The sequence below is a fragment of the Pristiophorus japonicus genome, chromosome 11, assembly GCF_044704955.1.
Source record: "Pristiophorus japonicus isolate sPriJap1 chromosome 11, sPriJap1.hap1, whole genome shotgun sequence".
In the NCBI taxonomy this organism is placed as follows: Eukaryota; Metazoa; Chordata; class Chondrichthyes; family Pristiophoridae; genus Pristiophorus; species Pristiophorus japonicus.
Window position 1 is genome coordinate 104827052 of NC_091987.1, and position 16549 is coordinate 104843600.

The window sequence follows — 16549 nt, forward strand, 5'->3', positions numbered from 1 at the left end:
CTACTGCTCTGTGGACCATGAGCTTGGTGCCAGGTTTGAGGTCCTGGTCTTCAAACACTCTTCCTCAGGCGAACGAAGGCTGCACTGGCACACTGAAAGCGGTGTTTGATCTCGTTGCCGATGTCTGCCCTTGTTGACAGTAGGCTCATGAGGTATGGAAAATGGTCTACATTGTCCAAGGCCTTGTCGTGGATTTTGATAACCTGGGGGGGTAGTGCTGTGTGGCGAGGGCAGGTTGGTAGAGGACCTTTGTCTTACGGATGTTTAGTGCAAGGCCCATGCTCTCGTATGCCTCAGTGAAGGTGTTGACGATGGCTTGGAACTCAGCCTCCAAGTGTGCACAGAAGCAAGTGTCATCGGTGTACTGTAGTTTGATTTTCAGAGGATGGGATGACCTTGGATCTGGCCTGGAGGCGGCAGAGGTTGAACAGATTCCCGTTTGTTTTGTAATTTAGCTCCACTCCAGCGAGGAGCTTCCTGAGGGTGAGATGGAGCATTGCAATAAGGAAGATCGAGAAGAGCTTTGGTGCGCTGACACAGCTGGTCCGAACGTGAATTGGGTCTGTGGTGGATCCGTTGGTCAGGACCACGGCTTGCATGTCATTGTGGAACAGGTGGAGGATAAACTTTTGGGGGCAGCCGAAACGGAGGAGGACGCTCCATAATCCCTCGCGGTTGACCGTATCGAAGGCCTTTGTGAGATCAAAGGCGGCCATGTTGATGCTGTTCCCTGCATTTCTATTGTAATTATGGCACGGTGAAGATCATGTCCGTTGTGCACCTTAGTGGGTGGAATCCGTGCGACTCTAGGAGGAGCTCTTCGGCCACAAGGAGAAGACGATTGAGGGGGATTCTTGCAATAACCTTCCCTAAACAGCATGGAAATTCCTCTAGTTACTGCAGTCGGACTTGTTACTTTTCTTGAAGATGGTCACGATTACGGTGTCTGTGATCGCCTAGCATACTCTCTTCCTTCCAGATATGAGAAATGAGGTAATGTATTTGTGCCAATCGTGCTTTTCTGCCATGTTTTAGTGTATCGGTGGGGATTCCATCTGCTCCTGATGCCTTGTTCTTTAGCTGTCGGATGGCCTTTTCTACCTCGTGCTGGGCTGGAGTTATGCTAAGATGGTGGCGGGTAGCATACTGCGGGATGGAGTCGAGGACATTTGCGTCGAAGACAGAGTCTCGGTTGAGATCTTCGAAGTGCTCCTTCCAGTGGGCACTGACTTCCTCTCTGTCTTTGATGAGCACCTCTCCGTTTTTGGCCAGCAGTGGGGTGGGACCTTGGGTGCTTGGGCCGTAGGTGGTCTTGACTGTGCTAAAGAATCCTTGCACGCCATGATTGTTGGCTAACTATTGGATCTCCTGCGCTTTCTCCACCCACCATCTATTCTTTAGGTCGTGGGTTTTTTGTTGGACCTCAGCCTTCAGCTGTCTGTAGAGCTGTTTTCTTGCTCTCGAGTTGGGTTGCTGTTTCAGGTTCAGAAAAGCCAGCGCTTGTGGCTTATCAGCTCCTGGTCGTTCACGTCGAATCAGTCTTGGTGTTTCCTGGTCGAGTGACCGAGCGTCTCTTAGCAGATGCTAATTATGGAGAACAGGCGCTGTTGATACTCTATCTCTGGGTCATTGGGAGTCATCAGGTTGGCAGTGAGGCTCTGGCTGAATAGGGCTTTCTTATCAGGGTCTTTGAGTGACCCAGCGTTAATTTTCCTGTGGCACTATTTCTGTTGCCATTGCAGCTTTGGGGCTACATTGATGTTGATAACAGAGCAGAATAGGCAGTGGTCCGTCCAGCAGTCGTCTGCTTCTGTCATGGCGCGGGTGATACGCATGTCCTTTGCGGTCTGTCGCTCAGATGATGTAGTCAAGCAGATGCCAGTGCTTGAAGCGAGGGTGTTGCCATGAAGCCTTGCACTTAACTCTAACGGAACAAGGTGTTGGTTATGACAAGGTCGTGTTTTAGGCATTTTGTCAGGAGCAGGGTCCCGTTGGTGTTTGATTTCCCTTCCCGCCCTCTCTGCCGATCACAACAGAGGTCTGCGTCCTTTCCAACTCTGGTGTTGAAGTCGCCAAGAAGGATCAGTTTGTCGCCCATTGGGATTCGGGCCAGGGATTGTTCAAGACTGGTGTAGAATTCCTCTTTGGACTCGTCTGTAGCTTCCACTGTTGGGGCGTATGCATTTAAGACTGTAACGCACTGGTTCCAGGCTAGGGTTAGCCGAAGGGTCATGAGGCGTTCATTTATCCCGCAAGGGGAGTCTCTGAGACAGCCTATTAGTTCATTTTTTATGGCGAAGCCAACCCCGTGGAGGCAGTGGTCTTTTTTGGTTTACCTTTCCAAAAGAAGGTGTAACCGCCATCTTGTTCCTTGAGCTGGCCTTTCCCTGCCCACCGGGTCTCACTTACGGAGGCAATGTCGAAACGTCTGAGCTCTGGTCTGTCGCTGTTGGGGTTGCCCATGAGCGCCCTGACGTTCCAGGTCCCGAACTTTATTTTATTGGGCGGAAGATGCCTGTGCGTGAGTTCTTTTAACGTGGGGTGGCCGTTGCACACCGGCTACTACATGGGCTTGACAGATCAAGGCATTGGTCCAGTGGCAAGGGCGTCCAAGACGACTGGAGAACAGACACTGCTGAATGGGCCTATCACATACGAGAGCACATACTCCTACTGTCCTCCTTTCTCTTTCCCGCAGGACCTCTCTCCCTGGGTTTCATAGGTTGCAGTGGCGGCCTCACGACCCCGCTGCTGGTCCTCGCTGTGTCGCTCCTGGGCCACGACCCTGCTGTTGGTCCTTGCTGTGTCGCTCCTGGGCCACAACCCTGCTGTTGGTCCTCGCTGTGCCGCTCCTGGGCCACGACCCCGCTGTTGGTCCTCCTGTGCCGCTCCTGGGCCACGACCCCGCTGTTGGTCCTCCTGTGCCGCTCCTGGGCCACGACCCCGCTGCTGGTCCTCGCTGTGCCGCTCCTGGGCCACGACCCCGCTGTTGGTCCTCCTGGGCCACGACCCCGCTGCTGGTCCTCGCTGTGCCGCTCCTGGGCCACGACCCTGCTGTTGGTCCTCGCTGTGTCGCTCCTGGGCCACGACCCTGCTGTTGGTCCTCGCTGTGTCGCTTCTGGGCCACAACCCCGCTGCTGGTCCTCGCTGTGCCGCTCCTGGGCCACGACCCCGCTGCTGGTCCTCGCTGTGCCGCTCCTGGGCCACGACCCCGCTGCTGGTCCTCGCTGTGCCGCTCCTGGGCCACGACCCCGCTGTTGGTCCTCGCTGTGCCGCTCCTGGGCCACAACCCTGATGCTGGGCTCGTCCTCACATCACGAGAAGCCAACCAATCAGCTACCTGGGATGCCGTGATGTCTGATTTGTCGCCCGCTTTGCCTTAGTCGCTCTCTCTGGGTTGCTCGCGCTGCAGCCTGTCTGGGTAGGCTCCTCTTTATGTTCAGTTGCTTCAGTGGTGTTTCCTCCTAGGTTGGGTTTCGGCGCGCTTAGGGTATTGCACGTGGGATTATTGCTTACATTATGTGCTCAGCATTTGGTAGAGGGCTTTGCACAATATTCATCTGAGCTAAGCTGACACATCAAAATCTGTGTACTTTTTGCTTGTTGGCTTAGTATTTTAGAAGCCAGTGTGAAAAGTCACTGATGACTTAAAGATTAATGCATTAGTTTTTTAAAAAGTATAACTTTTTCTTTGTATTTAATAGACTGTTGCAAATACGCTGTATTTAATTCTAGGAATAAGGACTGCATTGATATTTTTGAGATTTGGAATACCATGGAGAACTGTTCACTGGACTCTCAAGAGGATGAGGTATAAAAAATAATCAAAACGGCTTACTACTTTTAAATGTTGATACAATTAGCTTAACTGATTTGGGTTTATTCTGTTAACATGGCATTTTACAATGTACAGTGCTTTTAAGGAAAATTAAACTTATATAGAAATTACTGTACTTCAACTTAAATGTCACCTGATATTAGGAAGAAGATGAGACGACCACTGCTACTGTTGCAGGAGCATCTACTGCCAGAAGAGTAAGTAACATAGATTAATGATTCCGCTAACAAAAATATTATATGATTGTTAGTCTAGCTGTAGGTTTTGCTGCACTGGTCCATAGTTGTTCAAATTCCTACTTTAGCAATTGTGCTTTCCTGCTCAAAGTGTATAGGATTTTCTACTTTTCATTGTGTCAGTAGCTGGACTGCTCTGTGGTCGCACTATTCTATTTAATTTTAGGCATTGAGGAAGGAAAAGGGAAAACAATGTCAACTAAACAGGAAAAAGGATAGTGGTGGCTTGCAAAATGTAAATTTAATATGGGTCTTAACGGAAGAGGAATTGAAGGAAATGATAATTAGTAAGAAAATAGTGCTGGAGAAACCAATGGGACTGAAGGCAGATAAATCCCCAGGGCCTGATGATCTGCACCACAGAGTACTAAGAGGTAGCCATGGAAACAGCAGATGTATTGGTTGTCATCTTCCAAAACTCTATAGATTATGGAACAGTTCCTGCAGATTGGAGGGTGGCAAATGTGACCCCACTATTTAAAAAAAGGAGGGAGAGAGAAAACTGGGAACTACAGACTGGTTAGCCAGTAGCAGGGAAAATGCTGGAGTCTATTATAAAGGATGTGATAATGGCACACTTAGATAATATCAACGGGATGAAAGAAAATCATGTTTGACAAAGCTATTGGAGCTTTTTGAGGATGTAACTGATAGAATAGAAAAGGGAGAACTAGTGGATGTAGTGTATTTGGATTTTCAGAAGGCCTGTGATAAAGTCACACATAAGAGGTTAGTGTGCAAAATTAAAGCACAAAGGATTGGGGATAATGTATTGGCATGGATTGAAAATTGTTTAACTGACAGGAAACAGTGAGTAGGAATAAACAGGTCTTTTTCGGGGTGGCGGACAGTGACTAGTGGTGTACCACAGGGATCAGTGCTAGGGCCTCACCTATTCACAATATATATATATATGATTTGAATGAGGAAACCAAATGTAATATTTCAGAGTTTGCTGACGACACAAAACTAGGTGGGATTGAGAGTTCTGAGGAGGATGCAAAGACGCTGCAAGGCGATTTAGATAGGTTGAGTGAGTGGGCAAGCACATGGCAGAAGCAGTATAATGTGGATAAATGTGAAGTTATCTACTTTGGTAGGAAAAACATAAGGACAAAGTATTATTTAAATGATGGTGCTTGGGAAGTGTTGATGTACAGAGGGACCTGGGTGTCCTTGTACACCAGTCATTGAAAGCAAACATGCAGGTGCAGCAAGCAGTTAGGAAGGCAAATGGTATGTTGGCCTTCATTGCAAGAGGATTTGAGTACAGGAGCAAGGATGTCTTACTACAGTTAATACGGGGTCTTGGTGAGACCGCACCTGGAGTATTGTTTGCAGTTTTGGTCTCCTTACCCAAGAAAGGATATACTTGCCATAGAGGGAGTGCAGCGAAGGTTTACCAGACTGATTCCTGGGATGGCTGGACTGTCATATGAGGAGAGATTGGGTCGACTAGGCCTGTATTCACTTGAGTTTAGAAGAATGAGAGAGGACCTCATTGAAACATATAAAATTCTGAGTGGGTTGGATAGACTGGATGCGGGGAGGATGTCTCCCCTGGCTGGGAAGTCGAGAACAAGGGGTCACAGTCTCAGGATACGGGGAAGGAAATTTAGGACCGAGATGAGAAATTTTTTCACTGAGTGGTGAACCTGTGGAATTCTCTACGACAGAAGGCTGTGGAGGCCAAATTACTGACCAGATTGAAGAGGGAGATAGGTAGATTTCTAGAAACAAAAGTCATCATGGGGTATTGAGAATATGGTGTTGAGATAGAGGATCAGCCATGATCATATTGAATGGCAGTGCAGACTCGAAGGGCCGAGTGATCTTCTACTGCTATTTTTCTATGTTAATAGGATTGAATTTGTGGTTGGAGGCTTCCTGCTGGCGGATGCCTTCGACCTGCAAAAATTCTATGAACTTACCTGCTAGACTCAGAGGTTTGGACACTTGCGCTCCTGGGCCTCTATGCGTAGGCCTGCGTAGAGGTTTGCAAGTGCCCTTGGGATCACGTGGGTTTGCCCAACTAATCAAAGAAGGGAATTCCAATTCATGCTTATGGGGGTTCCATATGTACGAAAGTCCCATAAGTATGAATGGGGATCACATTAAAAAAAAAGTTATATAAATAAAATACATTTTCAAGAACCATTACATATTAAAATAGCATTTCATTAAATATTTAAAATAAAAATTACATTTTTTGAAAAATAAATTTATATGTTTTAACGGGGCTGAAAATAAACTTACCTTATTGCACAGGGTATTTAATTAATAAACAATTGATAACATTTTATTTGTGTTTTTTAAAACTAGCTGGTAAACTGCTTTTACCAGGCATGAGAATTTCACGGGAATTCACTGGACAGATGTGTTGGGCCACCGCCAGCGAATGATCTTTTTCCCTTTTCGTACGATCTGTCGAGAGTTGTTGACAGGTCGCAAGTTCCGTGTTTTAACACATGCGCAACGTACGTACCTAGTACATGCCCGTAAGGGCTGCAAATTACGGCCCAATATTTTTTAAACAGTCCTCTTGACCCTGTTTTTAATTAAAGTAGACATTTTTTTAGGCTTTCAGCATTTATAGTATTGAAGTGGCCTTGCCAGTGGTTAAATAAGACATACAGGGTTACTTTTGGCCGAAACTTTGTCTCGAGACTACTTTCTGGTCCAATAACTCAATTCCTCAATTTCAATTACCTAATGAGCACCCAACAGTGAAGGTATTTTTTCTTCCTAAACTTTATGAAATCTTTTGCTGTTTCAAAACGGTGAGTGTAAACTGACTGCATTGGTAATGACTCTGGAATACCGAGACTGCTGCATGATCCAATCAGATGATAACTCATCAACAATTTTGTTTATGAATGATGATGTCAGTTCTGTATTCATTTGCAATAGATTTTTATCCTTAAAGTTGCTGTATACCTGAAAGTTCGTGTTTAAAAATGGGGTTATGGTGCAAATAAATGGTGCATTAATTATTTCTTTATGTATTTAGCATTATTATTAATGACTTACATAGAACATGCATATTTTTATGATGCAGACTCATTGATTACTTTGATTTATTTTGTTCCTATGTAAAGAATCATGCAAGGTACAAATTGAGCAAGAACCTGAACTATGATATCAGCACATGGAAAACTCAATGCAGGGAACTGGTGGAGATCCTGTTTCAGTGTGAAGACTCTGAACCTTTCAGGCAGCCTGTGGACCTCGCCGAATACCCAGTAGGTTAATTCAGACTACTTTCCATGCAAACTAACTTAAGGAGGTGAATTATGTCAAGAAAATATTGCATTTAAGGAAGTGAATGAGGTCAAAAAAACATTGTATTTAAGGAGGTGAATTATGTGAAGACATCATTACATTTATGTATGCGCTTAGGTAGTTGAGTGTTGAACTTGCAACCAAAGGGTAATATATTTGAGCACCAGGGAAAGCTAACACTCAAACTTGTTTATCTATCTGAGTGAAACTCTTAAACTTTACAGTCCCTGCAGTGTTTTGGTTCTTTGATGGCAAGACCAGAATGGTTTTTTTACAGGACAAGACAGCTAGCCATAAGAAAATAATTATGCAAATTATACAAGGTATTCAATTCCTTCCACAAATGAATTCTTGGACTTTCTGAAATAGTTAAATGACCGACTTGCCAATTTTGGTAAATTGCACAATTTGTGGAGGTTTTGAGATTTGTTTCTATGCATCCCTTTCAGTTGAAGATGATGGCGAGTCAGCTGCACATACAGTATTTTCTCATGTCTCCTAAAAACTGAAATAAAGATAAAATAAATGTAATAAAACTTTTAAAAAGGGTACTGAAGTACAAACAGATTTATGGAAATGCAGTTATTTAGTTAGCAACCAAAATGGAAAAGATAGGCTATGTTTCGGGTGGAGAACATTCTTTAGAGCCAGTAAGTACGCATTGGCCTAGAAATTCGGGTCGTTTGCACCTCCTGTTAGTGCCCCCACTCTGCTTGAGTGCCAGACTTTTGGCACAGTTTGCAGATTGGGCCCTTCCCTTTAATGAAGGGAAGAGCCCCTACTACGTAGCAGCACTATGCGGCCCAGTGCGTAGCGCTGCATCCCACTCCCGACCCATCCGCCGCGCTACTGCCCCAGAAAGGTGGAGCGTGTTATTTTGCACTCCACTTCCTTTCGGGGTTGGTAACTTGAATTTTTTGAGCGGGCCGGGACTTCTGCGCCTGCCGCAGAATGTCCCGCCTCCCAGATGTTACCACCCTTAAATGGGGCGAAAAGCAATTTCTACCCGATTTTTTTTTTTTTGTTGAAAAGGTTATATATTGATTTTCGCACCCCTGATCGTCACGAGGAAAATTAGACCGTTTATAGAAAAAAAAATTTAAACTAAACTGAAAATTTAAAAAATAATAATTTTACATTGTAACTTTCATTTCAATGTCTGTCTGTACTTAATACATTTGGACTCAGTTTTGAAAGATTTTTTAAAAATATTTTTTATAGCAAGCATCGCTATTTTAATTTATCTTGCAACAAAATGCCTACTGAGCATGTGCTCAGCTTTCTCCTGTTGATCAGTCAGGCATGAATTGCAAAATATATCGACTTATCTGAAACACAGTTCTACAAATGTACGGGTACATTTTTGCTTCTGTATTTAAATTCTAAAGATTTATTGAAGAATTAGAATTTTTTAAGAAAGCCTTCATGGGAAAACCATGCATTTTATATTGTAAGCAAAGAGTAATTGTGGGCATTTCTGCTGGTTTTAAGTACTAGCTTGGTTTTGATACTCTGTGGTCATATCTAGGATTACAGGGATATTATACACACTCCAATGGACTTGGCGACTATAAAAGAAGCAATAGAAATGGAAAATTATGAGAGTCCCGTAGAACTTTGCAAAGATGTGCGATTAATCTTCAGCAACGCTAAAGCTTATTCCCCAAACAAAAAGTCTAAGGTAAACTGAATAAAACATTTTTAACTGTAATAAGTTATTTGGAAAAATGTTCCTTCTGTTTCGGGTGCATTATTTAAGTCAGTAGAAATAAAAATCAAGAGAGATGTAAAACGGGCTGCCAACTCATTATCACCCATTTTACTTTATCTGACAAAATCAAGATCGGCCCCAGTGTTCCCACAACACTGTTGCTCTTGTACTTCTTAGTGGTAAAAGTCAAGGGGAAGACTTGCTGTTGAAGTAACCGAGGTGAGTTGCTGCAGTGCACCCTGTAGAACCTACATTCCCGTACCCATCCAGTAATATTCCATCACACTCCTGACTTAGATCTTGTAGATGAGCCACTATGTGTGCATATCTCCCGCTCTCTTTTTCTCTCTCTCTCTCTCTCTCTATCTCTCTCTCTCTCTCTCTCTCTCTCTCTCTCTCTCTCTCTCTCGCTCCTTCAACCCCCCCCCAGCCACAATTCCCCCTCTTTATTTTTCTATCTCTCTCTCTCTCCCGCCCCCTTTTCGCCCCGCCCAACTGCTTTCCCCCCCGATCTGCTTCTCTTCTCATTCCCCGCCCCTCCTCCTCCCCTCCCCCCCCATCTCCTTCACCTCTCTTCCACACCACCCCCATCACCTTCCCACAGAAGAATTTTAAAATAGATAGATATATAAAACTGCACTATGAAATGAAACATTTTCAAGTTTTCAGCTCTTGGTTCATTAACCTATGACATGCTGATTAGTGTGTTTGTGTGGACACAGGACTCAATTGTGTTGTTCAAGTTCCCTCTTCCCCATTTTTAAATAGTCTCCAATACTCACTGTCAAGGCTCATTGATGCTGAATAGTTACTAGGGTGAGGCCCTTAATTGTGGGAACCATATTTGTTACAGATCAGCACCTTCAGGATAGAAAGTGAGAAAATTGGAAAGGAAAAACATTTAATGCTAATTTTGGATGGATTATGTAATGACCTATAATAGTGATTCCATTAGGAAGTTGGTGTACTATGATTTATATCAGAATGCTCTTGAAGTATTACCAGCCATCTTTTTTCCTCCAAAAAATTAGATATACAGCATGACTCTGAGGTTGTCTGCATTTTTTGAGGACCAAATTCGAACAATTGTCTCTGATTATAAAACAGCTCTAAAATACAATAAAAGGAGTCAGCACAAACAAAGATGTAAGAAACGCCTGCACAGTTCTGACGCCTCCAGGTCAAGTAGCAGAGCTTCCAGGTATGTTATTTGTGTGGGACATTATCTTTACAGATCACCACAAAAATTAAGCCAGCGGTCAGTTTTTTTTAAACAATTTTTTAAACCACTGCAGTTCCATAGATTGGCCCTAGCTGTGCAGCATGGCCTGACTGTGGGTAGGAGGGATTAATGAAGCTGGCAAGACTCTGGAATCTCACCTTTTGGAGCGTTTCGGATGTAATACTGTTATACCAATTTGTGGTGCACCTTGTCGAATTCCACCTCAGTGGTCCATTTTAATGTTAAGTAACTTGGGTAAAGATAAGACTAGTTTTTCCTTTTGGCGGGGAGGGTGGAAGATGAATGGGTTTGAATTAAAATGGTGGTTATATGTCCAAAAAGTACTTGTAGGATGGTAAAAGAAGAGATACATTAATATTAAAAGTTGTTAAATTGAATGATTAAACAATGGATATATCCTGTAAGGCATGGGAGTGTTAATATTTCCATTATAATTGTATGTAAGTTTGTAACAACTGGTTAGGTAGGTAAAGTTGAGCATAAAGTTCAATCACTGGGACTGGTATGGGATTTTTTTTGTTGCTAACTGTGAATAAATGTCAATTATGCCATTATTGTAGCAGGAATTTCATACCAAATTTATTTGTAGCAATGAATTTGGTGCAGAAGTCAGGTCCTGGCTGCCTCAAGGAAAAGAGAACCTTTTGGTGTTTGAGAAAAAACCTTTATACACAGTGGGTGAGAAAAGAATCGCCTGACCAAATGCAAAGGTCTTAAAGGGATAGATTTTGAGGTGTTCCAAGCAACTTGCACATGTGAGGCTTTTGGCAATATAGAATAATTACCATGTGACATTATAAGGGAAACATCATAATGCATATCTAGTATTATGGGTAGATAAAGATGACATTCTGCACGTCCTTGTCTGGAGAATGTAGTTTGCATGAATGCAGAATTTGAGAAAATAACAGGGATTTAAAATTGTGTGTAGGTGCATATGTGTCTGTTATACTATACCATCCATAAGGTCTGCATTCCTTTAGAGTATTGCTTGCAGGCATCACCATTTGGTTATCATTTATAATTTCAAGAAAGTAGCCAGCAATCATCTTGAACTGTTTACCCTTTTTTGTGTGCAATCTTTAGTCCAGAACGAAAACGGAAACCAATGAAGCCTCAGGCAAAAGTGGAACATCTTTCCAAACGATCTACCTCGTTAAGTTCATCTCGGATCAGCACAAGTAGCACTGAAGATAGTGCCTGTAGCGATGCTTCTGAACATTCTTCTACATTAACCAGAGTGAAGAACATGAGGGCCAGGGCACCTGTTCTAACTGTAAAGAAAGAAAGAATAAAAGACTTGCCCAATGGGTCAGTTGGATCAACAACAGGTGAGCAAACAAACAAAATTCAGTTTGATTCATGTGTGGGACGTTTTACTACGTTAGACGCTATATAAATGCAAATTGTTATTGAGTAATCAGCATAGTACAGTGTGGTTCTGTATCCATTTCTATGATATATAGTTTAGTGAAGACAAATGTTAGGTCCCTTGCAGTCAGAATCAGGTGAATTTATAATGGGGAACAAAGAAATGACAGACCAATTGAACAAATACTTTGGTTCTGACTTCACTGAGGAAGACACAAATAACCTTCCGGAAATACTAGGGGACTAGCGAGGAGGAGGAACTGAAGAAAATCCTTATTAGTCAGGAAATTGTGTTTGGAAAATTGATGAGATTGAAGCCCGATAAATCCCCAGCGCCTGATAGTCTGCATCCCAGAGTACTTAAGGAAGTGGCCCTAGAAATAGTGGATGCATTGGTGGTTATTTTCCAACATTCTATAGACTCTGGATCAGTTCCTATGGATTGGAGGGTAGCTAATGTAACCCCACCTTTTAAAAAAGGAGGGAGAGAGAAAAAAGGGAATTATAGATTGGTTAGCCTGACATCGGTAGTGGGGAAAATGATGGAATCAGTTATTAAAGATGCAATAGCAGCGCATTTGGAAAGCAGTGACAGGATCAGTTAAGTCAACATGGATTTATGAAAGGGAAATCATGCTTGACAAATCTTCTAGAATTTTTTGAGGATATAACTAGTAGAGTGGACAAGGGAGAACCAGTGGATGTGGTGCATTTGGACTTTCAAACGGCTTTTGACAAGGTCCCACACAAGAGATTAGTGTGCAAAATTAAAGCACATGGTATTGGGGATAATGTTTTGAAGTGGATAGAGAACTGGTTGGCAGACAGGAAGCAAAGAGTAGGAATAAAGGGGTCCTTCTCAGATTGGCAAGCAGTGACTAGTAGTACACTGCAAGGTTCAGTGCTGGGACCCCAGCTATTCACAATATACATTAATGATTTAGACAAAGGAATTGAATGTAATATCTCCAAGTTTGCAGATGACACTAAGCTGGGTGGCAGTGTGAGCTGCGAGGAGGATGCTAAGAGGCTGCAGGCTGACTTGGACAAGTTAGGTGAGTGGGCATGGTAGATGCAGTATAATGTAGATAAATGTGAGGTTATCCACTTTGGTGGCAAAGACAGGAAGGCGGAATATTATCTGAATGATGACAGATTAGGAAAAGGGGAGGTGCAACGAGACCTGGGTGTCATGGTACATCAGTCATTGAAAATTGACATGCAGGTACAGCAGGCAGTGAAGAAGGCAAATGGCATGTTGGCCTTCATAGCAAGAGGATTTAAGTATAGGAGCAGGGAGGTTTTACTGCAATTATGCAGGGTCTTGGTGAGGCCACACCTGGAATATTGTGTACAGTTTTGGTCTCCTAATCTGAAGAAGGACATTCTTACTATTGAGGGAGTGCAGCGAAGGTTCACCAGACTGATTCCCGGGATGGCAGGACTGACATATGAAGAAAGACTGGATCAACTAGGCTTATATTCACTGGAATTTAGAAGAATGAGGGGATCTCATAGAAACATATAAAATTCTGACGGGATTGGACAGGTTAGATGCAGGAAGAATGTTCCCGATGATGGGGAAGTCCAGAACCAGGGGTCACAGTCTAAGGATAAGCCCTTTCGGACCGAGATGAGGAGAAACTTCTTCACTCAGAGAATTGTGAACCTGTGGAATTCTCTTATCATAGAAAGTTGTTGGGAATTAGATTGGCCCTTATGGCTAAAGGGATCAAAGGACATGGAGAGAAAACAGGAATGGGGTACTGAAGTTGCATGATCAGCCATGATCATATTGAATGGTGGTGCAGGCTCGAAGGGCCGAATGGTCTACTCCTGCATCTATTTTCTATGTTTCTATGTCAGGTTTTATGTGCATTTGTGTACATTTTCTTTTATTGGCCATAGTGAAATCTTGATATATTAAATTTTGATGTACATTTATTGAATCTTGATTTACTTTGAAGTTTAGCTTGGTAATCATTCCTAGAATAAAACTGTTTTAAATTTTAGTTTCATATACCAAAGTAATTTTGTGGGTAGTATTCACTTGCTGTTGGCATGGACCTGCTTCCCTGGACTGTCTCGCTGGTCTCCTGTTGTTCCAGATTGCTGTGTGTATAAGCACTATGTTTAAAACTGGCCTGACTTGCTCTCTCTCAATTTCACATTACTCGCGAGCATTTTTCTGCCACACTCTTTTCATTTCTCAGTCAGCACAAGACTAGAATTCTGAACAGTCGCCACTGTTCCTAATTATGCCTCCAGGTTGGTTTGTTTGAACTTAACAGGTTTTATGATATACAAAATATCAGGACTCAGTGATGATTCAAACAAATAATAATGACGACAAGTCGAGATTTAGATTTTTTTTTAATGAGTGAAATTATGCTAAAGAACTCTGAAAAGGATTTTTTAAAGTAAATTAAGCAGTGCCACCTTTTGTGAGAAATCCCCTAGTGAAGATGCAGGCAGAACAAGATCCAGAGCAAGTATCTAAATGTATCAGAGAACAAGCCAATTAGAAAGGATTTTGAATACCTGAGTAAATAAGAGAGCTGTCTTTCTATGATGTTGTGTTTCTTAGCATCAGAAAGTGGAGATTCCAGTGAAAGCTCTGCCGAAGAGAATGAAAGCACTATGAAATCTACAGCCTCTTCTCCGAATGGTGCTTGGACAGAGCCGGTGGCTGGCAGCAGTAGGACAGTAAGAAAGCGCATGTTACCTAAACAAAAAACAGGTGAGCCCGATTGAGCTATTGATATGAACTACGTGGTCCTTTTGGTTTAGATACACATAAGAACATAAGAAATAGGTGCGGGAGTAGGCCATTTAGCCCCTCGAGCCTGCTCCGCCACTCAATAAGATCATAGCTGATCTGATCATGGACTCAGCTCCACTTCCCTGCCCGCTCCCCAAAACCCTTTGCTCCCTTACCGCTCAAAAATCTGTCTATCTCCATCTTAAATATATTTGATGACCCAGCCTCCACAGCTCCCTGGGGCAGAGAATTCCATAGATTTACTACCTTCAGAGAAGAAATTTCTACTCATCTCAGTTTTAAGTGGGCGGGCCCTTATTCTGAAACTATGTCCCCTAGTTTGAAATATTCTCTATGCATCCCCTTGTCGAGCCCTCTCATTATCTTATAACTTTCAATAAGATCACTTCTCATTCTTCTGAACTCCAATATGTATAGGCTCAACCTACTCAACCTATCCTCATAAGTCAACCCCCTCATCTCCGGAATCAATCTCGTGAAACTTCTCTGAACAGCATCCAATGCAAGTATATCCTTCTTTAAATATGGAGACCAAAACTGTATGCAATACTCCAGGTGTGGTCTTGCCCTGTACCGTTGTAGCATCTCAGATTTTGAATTTCACTTGCACACTTAACTTGCATAGTAGTTCAGATGAGACTGACATACCGACCTTGCAGTGTTTGGAATAAAATCTGTCAGCTTCATGTACCATGAATTACAGTGTCAGTGTGCTGCACTTGTTACTGAATTATTTTATTTACATTACAAAATTGTTGTGGGGAGAGTTGAATGCTAATTTGGTATATTGATTCTCCTATTCCATTCATTTGAGGTATTGGTTCACTTTCTCTTTTCATTATTAAATGTTAGCATGATTTTGTTTGTCACGCACTCAGCTGAATCACAAGATTGTAGGTTCAAGGCTCATGCAAGAACCTGCGCACATAATAATGTTGGGGAGGGCATCAAACAGGAAATTACGGGTGCTTGCAATAAGGGTGCAGCAGTTATAATGGGTGACTTTAATATGCACATAGATTAGGCTAACCAAACTGGAAGCAATATGGTGGAGGAGGATTTCCTGGAGTGTATAAGGAATGGTTTTCTAGACCAATATGTCGAGGAACCAACTAGGGGGAGGCCATCTTAGACTGGGTGTTGTGTAATGAGAAGATTAATTAGCAATACCGTTGTGCGAGGCCCCTTGGGGAAGAGTGACCATAATATGGTGGAATTCTGCATTAGGATGGAGAATGAAACAGTTAATTCAGAGACCATGGTCCAGAACTTAAAGACGGGTAACTTTGAAGGTTTGAGGCGTGAATTAGCTAGGATTGATTGGCGAATGATACTTAAGGGGTTGACTGTGGATGGGCAATGGCAGACATTTAGAGACCGCATGGATGAACTACAACAATTGTAGATTCCTGTCTGTCGTAAAAATAAAAAAGGGAAGGTGGATCAACCGTGGCTATCAAGGGAAATCAGGGATAGTATTAGTCAAAGAAGTGGCATACAAATTGGCCAGAAATAGCAGTGAACCCGGAGACTGGGAGAAATTTAGAACTCAGCAGAGGAGGACAAAGGGTTTGATTAGGGCAGGGAAAATGGAGTACGAGAAGAAGCTTGCAGGGAACATGAAGAGGAATTCCAAAGGTTTCTATAGATATGTAAAGAGAAATAGGTTAGTAAAGACAAATGTAGGTCCCCTGCAGTCAGAATCAGGGGAAGTCATAACGGGGAACAAAGAAATGGCGGACCAATTGAACAAGTACTTTGGTTCGATATTCACTAAGGAGGACACAAACGGATATAAGAGGGGTCAGAGGGTCTAGTAAGGAGGAGAAACTGAGGGAAATCCTTATTAGTTGGGAAATTGTGTTGGGGAAATTAATGGGATTGAAGGCCGATAAATCCCCAGGGCCTGATGGACTGCATTCCAGAGTACTTAGGGAGGTGGCCTTGGAAATAGCGGATGCATTGACAGTCATTTTCCAACATTCCATTGACTCTGGATCAGTTCCTATCGAGTGGAGGGTAACCAATGTAACCTCACTTTTTTTTAAAAAGGAGGGAGAGAGAAAACAGGGAATTATAGACCGGT

At 42.9% G+C, this 16549-nt stretch overlaps 1 protein-coding gene across 1 annotated transcript in view; it reads left to right on the top strand.

Annotated features, from left to right (window-relative positions):
* LOC139276211 (bromodomain and WD repeat-containing protein 1-like) overlaps positions 1-16549 on the top strand; it is a 145838-nt gene that overhangs the window by 119841 nt on the left and 9448 nt on the right. Inside the window, exons 33-39 of the mRNA XM_070893847.1 lie at positions 3736-3811; positions 3982-4035; positions 7173-7316; positions 8885-9037; positions 10099-10268; positions 11397-11641; positions 14269-14421. Of these exons, the coding sequence (XP_070749948.1) occupies positions 3736-3811; positions 3982-4035; positions 7173-7316; positions 8885-9037; positions 10099-10268; positions 11397-11641; positions 14269-14421 (995 nt within the window). The remainder of the gene's footprint in view (positions 1-3735; positions 3812-3981; positions 4036-7172; positions 7317-8884; positions 9038-10098; positions 10269-11396; positions 11642-14268; positions 14422-16549) is intronic.